The sequence below is a fragment of the Centrocercus urophasianus genome, unplaced genomic scaffold (genome assembly GCF_019232065.1).
Source record: "Centrocercus urophasianus isolate 14NV4802_14NV808 unplaced genomic scaffold, USGS_Curo_1.0 seq_11, whole genome shotgun sequence".
Classification (NCBI taxonomy): Eukaryota; Metazoa; Chordata; class Aves; order Galliformes; family Phasianidae; genus Centrocercus; species Centrocercus urophasianus.
This window is the reverse complement of record NW_024884253.1, coordinates 39,585,511-39,598,058: the sequence shown is the minus strand read 5'-3', so window position 1 is coordinate 39,598,058 and position 12,548 is coordinate 39,585,511. Positions and strand designations below refer to the sequence as shown.

The following is a 12,548-nucleotide window of genomic DNA, read 5'->3' as shown; positions in this document are numbered from 1 at the left end:
GCGAACCCTGATAAAGTGAAATGGTGCAGAATGGGAAAACTTACTGGGATTACTGAGAAATGACTTCTCACCAGATGCTGGTCAGAGGTGAAGCGTCTGTGATGAATCAGGCAGCTGATGGCTGCCTTGCCTCTCTCTTGCCTGCAGCTCTTCTGAGAAAGGTGAGTAAGGAGGAGGGGGTGGCTGGGAGGAGTAGAGAACTGTAGAAGTCAATAAAAACTAAACAGGTAATATTTTCCTGGTGGATGGTGACCGTCACAGTAAGGGTCCTGACCTTGAAGCTGCTTTGAGTAAGTTATCAGGTGAATTATTGAACAGAATCAGTAGAATTCAAAATTATCAGGAGTAGATAGCTCACTTCTGGTTACCTAAGAGGCAGGCTAAGAAAAGAGGAGAGGACAGCGGAGGTGAAGATGCGTTGGTAATGGAGATGTGTGTTCTGCTAGTGATTTCTCACACTTCAAACCATAATCAATAAAACCTAAAATTGTACAGACTTTTTGTTACATATTTACACATTTCAATGCTCACTATGCCGGAGAAGTCAGTTCCAAGGCCTCATCATTCTTACTGTGAAACCGGTAGCAACTGAAACATACTGAATAAATGATGCTGCTTCTGTAGTTCAATGTGCTGAGATTTCTTATTCCAGCATCAAGATTTGTGGTTAATCAGATATGTTTATGAAGTCCCAAAAACTAATGTAAAACTTATTTCCTTCCCTCTCAACTCCTATGTTAAGTAAACTTCATTAATGTTCATATATTGAAAGCTTTGTTATGATTTTTCTGATGTCTAAATACACTTCCTACTGCTTTTTTAATGGAATATGAACTGGGTCCTGGTAAAGTGAACTTACGTTACCACCTCTCCTTTCTTGTGAGGATGTCCATCACTGTTCTTGGTGTATACTGTATTCTGGATTTTTGAGTGCAGCTGGGATAATGCATGTGAAAGGTAAATAAGCGATTGGATTCTGACAGATGTGAGGTAGGCTCAGCCTTGGAAGTGGGAGCGAATGGCTGTACTTCTGAGTTACCTTCTCTCTCTTAGTAGTCTGCCTGCCCCATAACAAGCAAGTGTAAAGTAAGTTCTGTTTTACTTTGAAGACCTGTTTTGCTGCATCTTGCAACTGATGCCAAAGCATGAGCTGGAGTTCAATGGTATTCAATGCCAATTTTAACACAGTCCAACTAGAATCACTACCAAAACAAAACAAAACAAAAAAAAAAACACAAATAGGTGAACATACCTACTTGGTTCTGTTTAGAATTTATCATTTTTTATCATTACTGTTAGCAGGTAATTAATAATCTTAATGTTATGGAACTGAAAGGGGAAAATTCTGCTTTTATACATCTATCATCAGTGAAATGACTCTTTATTTCTAAACACCAGGGTCTGTGCATCACATGAAAGACATAAATAGGCCTGTGACCTTCTAGACCCTTTTGCCCACGGCCCAGATATGAGTGCTTTGTTGCAATAAATGGCTGAGGCTTCTGTTGTACAAACATGATTTCTCGTTACCTGCCTTCTTACTGTTAACTTCCCAGAGAATCACTATAGCTTTGTGGAAAAAAAGAAATTCTTGTGCAACTTTAGTTTGTGTCTGTTAAGACACCAGCAATGTAAAATTTCATAGAATAGAATCATAGGATTCTTAGAGTTGGAAGGGACCTTTGAAGGCCATCTAGTCCAACTCCCCTGCAGTGAAGAGAGACATCTGCAGCTACCTCAGGTTGCCCAGGGCCTGGTTCAGCCTTGCTTTGAAAGCCTCCAGGGATAGGGCATCCACCACAACTCTGGGCAACCTGTGCTGGTGCCTCACCACCCTCACTGTAAAAGGTTTTTCCTTGTATCTAACCCAGATCTTCCCTCTTTGAGCTTTGAAGCCATTTCCCCATGTTCTGCCACTACAGACCCTGCTAAAGAGTCTGTCCCCTTCTTTCCTATTGTGCCTCTTTAGATACTGAAAGGCTGCTCTCAGGTCACCTCCGAGCTTTTTCTTCTCCATTGAAATAAATAAATAAAAAGCACTACCAATGTAATTCTTAAGGTAAATATTGCTTTAGATAGCTTCATCCAAAGCATAGGTTTTGAGATGGTTTATAGCTTTCTCTCTGCTTTGTTTATTGGCTTCTTCTGGGAAATGTTTGCTAAGTGAAGTGTTTTCATAGGAGGAAAAACAAAGCAAAACAATTGGTGAAATGCGTACTAGAGCTTACTCTTCTGAGCAATTTCAGTGAGTTCCTTTCGTACCTCCTCCTTGAAATTTCCCAGCCTAAATGTTTTCAAGTTTTTACAGATTTTAATTATTATAAAAGGCAAAGGAAGTTAACCAGCTACAGAGTTCTTATGGAGTGGTATGCATCATTGTGTTTTTGTATGTCTTTAATTTGTCCTGTTAAGAAAATGGATTGTTCATGTATCAGTTGTGCTGGGTATGGGCAATTTCTGTAGCTGATGCTTGTAAGATGGCCCTTTTCTATTGTTTAACATTGTAACGTGACTGGCTGTAACTTAGGAAAAGCATTCCTAAACAACATCAAATAGATGGCCATTTGCTCTATACATGTCAGTGTACATCTTTGTAGTACAAAAGCAGTACAAGTTTACCTGCTACATTTCTCTTCGTTTTGATTTTTGAAGTCAAACTTTCTTGTTTGTTTCTTTAAGTCTGTGTTTCTAAATGCTTTCCACAGGTAATCTTAGCTGTGTTAGTCTTGATGAGCTGGCAGATCGAAGTGCCTGTCATTTATAGATAAGCCCCTTGCAGACAATGGTGATGAGATGCTGGTAAATTGGTCTGTTACAGTGCATCCTTGAGACTTCAGCAAGGTGGAGAAGAAGCACTCAGGATTGCTGCTGTTTTGAGGGGTTGCCTGTGACTCATTTTGGAAGCGCGGAGCGCTTAATAGCTCTCTGTTTCCCGTTGATTTTTGTTGTTGCTGTTGTTTATGCTATGTGACTTCAATAATTCCTTTTGTCATGCCATTGTTACTGACATGAAGGCAGCTGTTTGCTTTTATTTGATAAAATCAGTGATGGCTGGATCCTCGTTGTGGAAAATATACTTGCATTGTATGGATGTTTCATCCATACGTGCTAGAATGACTTAGTGGCTTATGTACCATCCTGATCAGTTCATATCGTCCATGCTGTTGCTGAATGCTTTCATTTCACCATTTAAACTCAGAACTGTTAATGCAGAATGTTCTGTTGCATGAATGGTGTTGGAGATGTACAAGCTAAAGGAAAATAGAGAAAAATAGCGTATGGTAAATGCCTCTTTATGTACAGTGTTGGTATATGGGATTTTGAGTTGGTTGTGTTGGTTCCCGGACAGAGTTCCAGAGCAGCAATTGGAGGCTTTCATAGCTACTGGAAAGCAAAACACTGCTTTTCATCGAGCTTGGATGTTTGCTTTGAGCAATAATCATGTTCATCACCTGGTGGAATCAGAGCTTCTGTTACGTGTGTAGTTGTATTCCTAATTAAAAAAAAAAAAAAAAAGAAGTTCATTATGGAATTGCTGCGTTCCACTGAGAGTGGTAGCAATGCCTACCTTAATTAATATGCATCTTATACTTTTGGGTTTTGGACCCAGATTACTGTGACTGACTTCTGATAATAATTACAATGTAATTAACTTAACGCTTGGAGATACTTCTTGATATTAGATTCCAGTAGCAAGTCAACCTTTTTTTTTTTTTTTATTCACTGAATATTTAACTTAGCACAAGAGTGTGATGTGATAACAGGCAAACAAAAGTATAGGTCATGTTGGTTTTTTTAATGTGTGTGTGTGGGTTTTTTTTTTTTTTTTTCAGAGAAGCGTATGTCCTACAAAATTTATTTGCACAAGGCTGTGTTTTGCAGCCAGAGTAGAAGGTTAGCACTTTACATACACACAGGCTTCTTTCCTCTCTTTTTTTATTTGTACATCACCCATTTTCTTCTACCTAGGGGTTTGGTTGTTGCGATTCTTTTTAGCTTTTGCCAGTACGATATTTCAGCTTTCATCTGTCTTCCCTTCTGAGTAAGACTTCTTATGAATCACTCAGGTTGAAAGGTACATGAAAGGTGCCTGTTGTTTTCTCTGTGTTTCTCTTCATAGTTTTTTTATTTTTTCTCTGTGCCTCAGGAGAAATTATAATACAGGTTAAGATTTGCAAAGCTGACACTTGTCCTGTCTCCTGGGATGTCAGATAGCTATTTTTTTGCCTGCCCGAAGCTGTTAAATGGAATTTGAGTGGGTTTTTTTTTTTTTTTTTTTTTTTTTTATTACTAAGTTCTACATGTTCTGTAGTTTTTGTTAGCTGGAAGTCAGTGGGCTGCAGACATCCCATACATTCAAAACTGTTAATGTTGCAGTTTTCCTGATGTGGCTGCATCAATCGAATAGAATAACATCCCGAACAGAATCCTGGCTGTGCTAATGTATAATTACTGATTTTCAGTATAATAGACAGTCTCACACATAAGGCTCTGTGTCAGGCTATGAAAAATTAAGCTCATAGTGCCACTCTGTAGGGGCCAAGGAGAAGAGGGGAGTGCACATCGTCAGCCTCCTGTCTGTTGCGCGGCTGGTCCCAAGAGACGTGCAGGGAGTTTGGGCTCCCAGGTACAATTGCATATTCTGGGATTTATTTTTCAGTTTTGTGCATTCTGTTTTGTTAAGTTAGTTCCTTAATCAAGAGTGTGTTGTCTTCAGTTTTTAAAATCACTTCTCTTTGGAGTGAAACAGCAGAGATGCATAATTTACCTTCAGCTGCACATAGAGAAAAATAACAGACAGCTGCTCAGTGACATCCAGAACATACTTATTCTTGTAAGTATCCAAGAAATTAAGCAATATAATTGAAATTTCACAGGAAGCGCTGAAGGATTTCATATTTCACGGTTTTAAAACAAAATGTTCAATTAAAGCAGTTTAAATGCATTTTTAAAGCAATTAAAAATATGTTTCTATGGACACGGTTGTATCAACACAGCCCACTTACGTTTAAACTGATTTATATGACCACGAAAGGAGTCTGTCAGCATGAGTTATTAAAAAATGTGATTTAATGTAACCAGTCTGTGCTGTCAAACTTGACTGAAGTGCAGTTTTGTGTCTTTTTTAATGCTTATTAATCTATACCAGTAGGTGATCTGGCATTAGCAGCTGTGAAACTGTGTCTTGATACAGCAGCAGCAACATGTTTTTCCAGCCTTTCCTCTTTTATTGCAGCAGTAAATGTTACTGGTCCTGCTAAAGGGTGCTGAGGATTCCTTTTTTCTGACTTTTTTTTTTTTTTTTTCCAGATTGTGTAGCTTTTGGTTAGAGCATAAAAAGAAGGTTTTTTTTTTTTTTTTTTTTTTTTTTTTAATTTGTTCCCCCAGTTACAAGAGTAACTCATGCATGGAAGTAGACTTTCCTTAATATTTATGCAAGTCTCTCCAAAAGTAATTTCTCCTATTTATTTCCATGGAAACTACAACACATGCAAAGTGCACTATAACACTGTTTGATAGAGCAAATTCTCAGCTACGAAACACTATTTTTTATCGTGGTCACCAGCATTAGCTGTGCATTTTCACTCTTGATAAACAGGAGCCTGCATGCCACGCTCATAAAAATCTTCATGACTGCCTGGAACATGGCTTGTCTTTCACATCGTTGTCACCACTGCTGAAATGCACCACCCACCACATCACTGTGCCAACATCCACTGTTTGGTCTCCATAAACATTCAGCAAGTGTTGACGAGTGTCAGTGGGTGCCATTTTTTCCTCATGGAGGAATTCAGTCCCATACTTGTGCTCTGTACACATTTCCTTCAGACTCCACTCTCAGACTACTCCTCTGCTGCCATCTGTCACACAGCAACAACATGTAATGGGATATTGGCAGGAAGGTTCAACCTCTACTTTTGTATTGCCAAAATCATAAAATAGGAGGCATTACTTTGTGGCTGTCTTTGTATTCACTAGTTCTGCTACTTGGTCTTTTTTCATTGTTCAAAGGTATTTAACTTCATTGTTAGTTCCACAAATTTCCAATAGGCATCAGCTTCTGTAGTCTAGTTTCATGATTAAACTATTGGTACGTATGACCATGAGTGTTATTGTGTGTGTGTGTGTGTTTTGTTTGTTTTTAAGTGAAGTGTTTCCTTCAGCTCTGTGAAAACTTGGTAAATGCAGCTTGACAGTTTATGTGTACAGTGTTGGAGGGTCAGGATGTACTTGTCAGTAAAATCTGCAGCGAGTTAAGCTTTGAAGATGAACTGAAAAGCAGGCGGGGGAGGTTGCTTTTGTTTTATTTGTAATCGTGATGAATCCAGCTGTATTTTCACATACAAATAGCTGTGCTGCCCCTAGCCATCAAACATTCATGACTGGGTTGCTGCCCAGCTCTGCCACTCCAGTATCAATTGATAAATCAGAGCATTTCTTTGGAAATATGGGCAAGGGGTTGTTCTCCGATTCTTAAATACAGGATTGCATAAGAAAATGATTTTCTGCACTTCCTATGAACAAAATGAAATAGAGGAATAAAATTTGTCTGTGGATGTGAACCAGGTACCTTAAATATAGAAGTGTTCTTACTAAAAACAAACCCAATATTTCATGTAAAAAATCATTTCTTGTATCTCCAACCCAGATGTTGTAGAACTGAATAATATTCTGAAAGGAAGCAAATTTTTGCTCTAGTTTCAATTAACTTGTAACATCTTTTTCTAGGAGGTTTTTAAATGAGTTGGAATCTCAGTAGGTGGCAATGGTTTTTTGTACATTTTCCCAGTAGACATTTTGACGCTTATTTAACTGCAGAGCAGTGTTTGCTGCCTGCTTGTAGCACTGATGGTGCTAGGCGGTTGGTGCGGGGAGCCTGTCACTCCCTGTGGGTAGAAGGGAGAACCAGTGAGCAGAGACGACTGAGTGAAAAAAGATGCAATAAACACGACAGTCCCAAGGCTTTATTTTCTAGAAACCTGTCATTTCCTGTGGTCTTGTATGTGAAGCTCAGTTTGCCAGTCTGCTTATCCCCGCACCCATGGCTTTGCAAAGGAAGGCACCTGTTATTTTCCTTCCTGAGTCAATTCAGTTGATTAACTGGGTGGATTTGGTTTTATTACAGGAAGAATAGCTTTTTGCTAAATGAGTGTGCCAGTGCAGCTAATTGAGGAGTCCAATCAGTGCAAGAGTGGGAGGGGGGACCTCTACTGGCAGTGAGCAGCTGAGCTCAGCTGCATGGGAAGGCAACAGCAGGTGAGCAGAAAAAATGTTAAGGCCCATTTGGTTGATTATATGCTCTTTTTCCAGAGATAATCCGCAACTCAGGAGTTTTGTGATCAGGGCGGGGCTTCTGAGAAATGGATTTAAGGCACTGGAGAAGCATATGATAATGATTGTAAGAAGCATAATGATAAAGGGGAGCGGCTGCTTATGAGGGTGGATGGTGATAGGACAAGGGGGAATGGTTTTAAACTAAGACAAGGGAGGTTTAGGTTAGATGTTAGGAGGAAGTTTTTCACCCAGAGGGTGGTGACACACTGGAACAGGTTGCCCAAGGAGGCTGTGGATGCTCCATCCCTGGAGGCATTCAAGGCCAGGCTGGATGTGGCTCTGGGCAGCCTGGTCTGGTGGTTGGTGACCCTGCACATAGCAGGGGGGTTGAAATGAGGTGATCATTGTGGTCCTTTTCAACCTGGGCCATTCTATGATTCTATGATAAAGATTGGAGAAGTATAAGATAAATCAAGTCCACAGTTTTATTTGGGAAAAGAACGTGTGAGGCACGAGGCTTTGCTTTGTGAGGCTCCATGTGCCCATCAAAAACTTTTCATGCAAATGAACAGCAACACCTGCGGATAGATCAGGTTGCTCAGAGACTCTTCCAGCCTGGCCGTGGAAGTCACATGCTGCAAAACATTGATCTACTGTAAGTTTGTCAGGTCACGATGGGACCAGAAGAATGGACATATGAATTTCAGAGAAGCTTTTTGAAAGGATCTCTACTGAAGAACAGAGAAATTATCTGCTCCTTGATTCCTATAGTGCTAGTACTTTCAGGTAATTGTATGTGCAGTCTTACCTGGGAAAAGAAGTTTCCAGAGTAGCTGAGCTCCACTGAAGTGGAGTTCTACGTCTGAATGTTTGCTGCTGCTTAACTGAGATCCCTGTGAGCTGGATCATTTTGTCAAGCCTTCAGGAAACTAACCAAAATGTATAATTTTATGCTCAGTTAACAACCTAAAATAGCTAATTATGTAGCTTACAGAAGCAGTAATATCAAAGACAGAAGGAAGGTGAGGCTATACATGAGCGACTTAATTTTCTTACGCTGTCCTTCTATACCTTTTGCCTTTTCCTGGGAATTTGGAGAAATTGGGTATTTGTGTAACTTTTAGGAGATGCTTGCTGGCCTGTTTTGATGAAAAATGTTTAGAACGTTTTCTGAACACAATTTAAAGGAAACCATATTTATGCAAGGGAAGCTATTTAGATAGTTGCTGAAGGATATGCTTGTCTGTGCTGTTCCATGTCAGTATTAATTAAATAACATATTATACATTTTGGCCTTAATTCTTTGGACAGACCATTGGCAATGCAGAGTAGGGTAGTTTCAAACCTGAAATCTCAGTGACTAACGAATGAAAACCAGTTTTCTTTCACTTTTTCAAGCTATATAGTATACACTTCTTGTTAAGAACTTTGTGTACGCTCAGTTTTTATGTTAGTTATATAATGGACCTTATTTTTTCCAGTGAAATCATAGAATACCTTGAGTTCTTGATCCTTGGGATCTCTTCCAAGTCCCAACCCCCCTGTCACAGGCAGGCCCACCAACCTCCAGGTGTGGTACCAGGCTGCTCTGGGCCCCATCCATCTGGGCCCAACCTGGCCTTGAATATCCAGGGACGGGGCATCCAGAGCCTCTCTGGGCAGCCTGTTCCAGCACCTCACCACTCATAGTAAAGAACTTCCCCCTGACATGCAATCTAAACCTTCCTTTCTTCAACTTAAAACCATTTCCCCTTGTCCTGTGACTGTCTACCCTTGTAAAAAGTTGATTCTCCTCCTGTTTATAATCCCTTTTTAAATACTGGAAGGTTGCAATGAAGTCACCTCATGGCCTTCTCTTCTCCAAGTTGAAAAGCCCAGCTCCCTCAGCCTGTCTTTGTAGAGGAGGTGCTCCAGCCCTCTGATCATCTTTGTGGTCCTCTTCTGGATCCTCTTCAACAGCTCCACATCTTTCCTGTACTGGGGCCTCAGGCCTGGACACGGTATTCCAGATGGGGCCTCATGAAGGCAGAGTAGAGAAGGACAATCACCTCCTTGTCCCTGCTGGCCACCCCTCTTCTGATGGAGCCCAGGATACCATTGGCCTTCTGAGCAGCAAGAGCACATTGCTGGCTCGTGTTTAGTTTTTCATCCGTCAGGACCCTCAGGTCCTTCTCTGCAGGGCTGCTCTCAGAGATCTCTCCTTTCGGTCTGTATGGATGCCTGGGATTCCTCCAACCCAAGTGCAAAACTTTGCACTTTGCTGTGTTGAACCTCATCAGGTTCACATGGGCTGCCTTTCGAGTTTGTTGAGGTCCCTCTTGGTTGCAAAACAGGTTCCCTAGTGAAAAACAGGTACGAAACAGATGGGAAAACAAACAAACAAACAAAAAGCATTGGAAACACTATAGCTAAAGTAGCTTTTAGGAAATCTATCAGCTGTAGGTAAAAATATAGTTAATAGTATTTATTGAAAGAAAACTGAAGTTGTAATAATTGCAATCTCATCACTGTGCATTTGAAAATGAAAGTATACTGTGAGGGCATGTGCAAGCATTAACATTCCTAGTTCCCTACTGTCATACTGAAATATAATTTTACTTTGAGATATAAAGCAATTCCACTTGTTTAATATCTATCAATATCTGTCTGTCCCCACATATCATCATAAATCCAGTAATTATAGTTCAGCTAAGTGAATATTACTTGGCTTTCTGTAGAGACAGTACATTTTTATTTTCTGTTGTGAATACATCATTAACTCTCTTCAGCAACTTAATCAGTGTTTTTATGCTGCTTATTCTTTTTCCTCTGTTAGTTGGGAATAATAATCACTGGGTTAAATGGGACTTGATTTGTAGTTTTTTAGTATCTGTTTAAGTATCTGTTTCTTTGTATCTGTAAGTATCTGTTTCATTGATTATTATTTTTTTAATCAAATCAAATAATTTGAAAATGTTTCAGTCTTTCTTCTACAGTTTACATATTTTGATGTCATTGTGTTAAGTGTTGCACTCTTTAATTATTTTTGCGAAGAATTTGCAATATTGATTTAATTAGAATTACACTTGAGTAGAACCTGATTTCAATTAATTGATTTGGAAACGCTTTGGCTTTAAACAGTACTGTGCTAGAGAAATAGGAGAATCTGAATTAAGCCAAAGCAAACAGAGCAGAAATCTCTTATTTTCTCTTACATAGTTTGTGTTGCTAACATGGCTTCTGGAGAAGTGTTTACTTGCTTCAGAATAACTTGAGTGCTAACTAAATTCAGACAGGAAATGTTCCTTATGCTTTGAAAATACATTCAGTCATTGCCAGAGCATGCCATATAGAAGCAATGAAGTCGTTTATCTTTTTGTTGATGTGACCAGTATTAACTACATTCTTCCATTTTTTCTGTAGTTAAAGTACCTCGTAATTTTCGCTTGTTGGAAGAACTTGAAGAAGGGCAGAAGGGAGTAGGTGATGGTACAGTAAGCTGGGGCCTTGAAGATGATGAAGATATGACACTCACCAGGTGGACAGGCATGATTATTGGGCCACCGAGGGTAAGCGTGACAATAAAATGTTGCAAGCACTACAAAATGCCAACTGGAAAAGGTTACTCCCTACATTGTAAGGGAATTAGTTGAAAGGTGGTGTAAAATTCATTGAAGGTTGTAGTTGTAGTTGAAATACTGTATATTCACATTAGAAGTCATCATTTTCTGGCATGTTAGTGTTTTCAGTCCAGCCTCCAGTCTAGTACATGTTTCTGCAACTGTTTAAGTCAGTTGTGTTTTTACACTTTCTACAGAGTTAGAAATATACTTAGTATTTCCATCATTACTGCCCATAAATGTACAGTGACAATGCAGTAAACAGGGTAAATTTCTTTCCAAGGTTCAAATCTGTGCCTAGCAGTTTTAGTTCTGTAGCAAAGATTTATCAGATAGTCTTTTACTATTGCAATTTATGCAGTCTTCTTGAATCGGTCCTAAAGAACAAGCAGTTGTTAGTTACTTCTAATAGGATAAAGTTTATAAATAATAATACGAAAAAATCAAACCCTTCTGACCTTTTAATTTCTATGAAATATCATCTTTTCTGAAAGCCTGCAAGAGATGTGATCATCCCTGATATGAGTATCAGCCTTACCTGGTATGAGTGGACACATCTTCACCTAACATGTAACTTTTGTGCAAGCTTGCTAATGAGTTAATATGATACAAGGGATCACCATTTGGGACTTTAAATGAGTTTACTTCCAGTAGCTCTAAGTTAGCACATCTTTCACTGCTAACACGAGTATACTGTCTTGTGCCTCCTTTGGTGCTGGAGGGCTTATTGACTTATCCAAGACAAGAACTGAGATCAGAATTTGACCTCAGTGAAGATAATGAGTTCCAGAGTTACATTCAGTGTAATTCAAGCTCCTTTTGGAAGTCAATTAGCTGTAGCATGCAGCAGTCTGTTTAGAATATCTGCATAATTGTATGGAACTCCTGAGGCTTGGATATGTTTGAGACAGGACCAATTTAAAATACAAACGTAATATGGGTATGCCTGGATACTGGGTTGTGTGGAGTCACAGTATTCAAATCTGTTCAGAAGAAAATTTGTTATAGTTTCCAGAACTGTCTGGCTGATTTCTGGTTTCACCTAAAGCAGATTCTTAATGCACCTTTGAAGGAAGTGATTATTATGTAGGAGGCTAAAGGATTTTACTAAAAACAGAACAAACCTCTGAGATGCAGTTTACATTCTAGTCAAATTATATTGTTTATTTTTTTTTCTTTCTGACTTTCTATGTAAAAGAGTGCAAGCAAGTAATATTCTGGACCATGTTACAGACTTGCAGTCTTGCTTAGAGTAGAAAGAATTTCAGTATGTGGAGACCACGGATAGTAAAAGTCACCAGCTCTCAAACCAGGATGGTACCTCAATGAAAAGAGCTGCGCATCCAGTTTTGGTGTTTGTAGAAGATGGGTGTTTTTGGAATTGGTTGAGTTAGGTAGAGAGTGTGCAGCTTGGCTGAGCACAGGGAAAGTTGCTAATACTTCCCACGGCATGAAGTTCTTCATATACCAGTCTCTGGAGCTGTGCAAGGAATTGCTTATCAATGTTTTCTTACTTGATTTGCAAGGTGAACCAACAAGGAAAGGGGAGGAGAAATTTGTTTTGAATGAAAGGAAACATTTTTCTGACCATGGAAAAATGCTTTTGAGACTCTTGGGGGAGCTGGTCATGGACATTTAACTTACAGTTAAGCATCAACTGGAAAAGCACAGCAA

General features: G+C 39.3%; 1 protein-coding gene across 7 annotated transcripts in view; it reads left to right on the top strand.

Moving 5' to 3' along the window:
- The window catches only part of UBE2V2 (ubiquitin conjugating enzyme E2 V2), a 29,426-nt gene that overhangs the window by 7,810 nt on the left and 9,068 nt on the right, over window positions 1-12,548 (top strand). For 2 of the 7 annotated variants that reach the window (XM_042836630.1, XM_042836622.1), the window contains exons 2-3: window positions 7,127-7,257; window positions 10,678-10,823. In XM_042836630.1, coding sequence (XP_042692564.1) covers window positions 10,779-10,823 — 45 coding nt within the window. In that variant the 5' untranslated portion in view covers window positions 7,127-7,257; window positions 10,678-10,778. Of the gene's footprint in view, window positions 1-74; window positions 162-7,126; window positions 7,258-7,686; window positions 8,062-10,677; window positions 10,824-12,548 lie in introns of those variants that run through there. The other 5 variants (XM_042836615.1, XM_042836646.1, XM_042836639.1 and 2 more) reach the window with 4 other exon arrangements.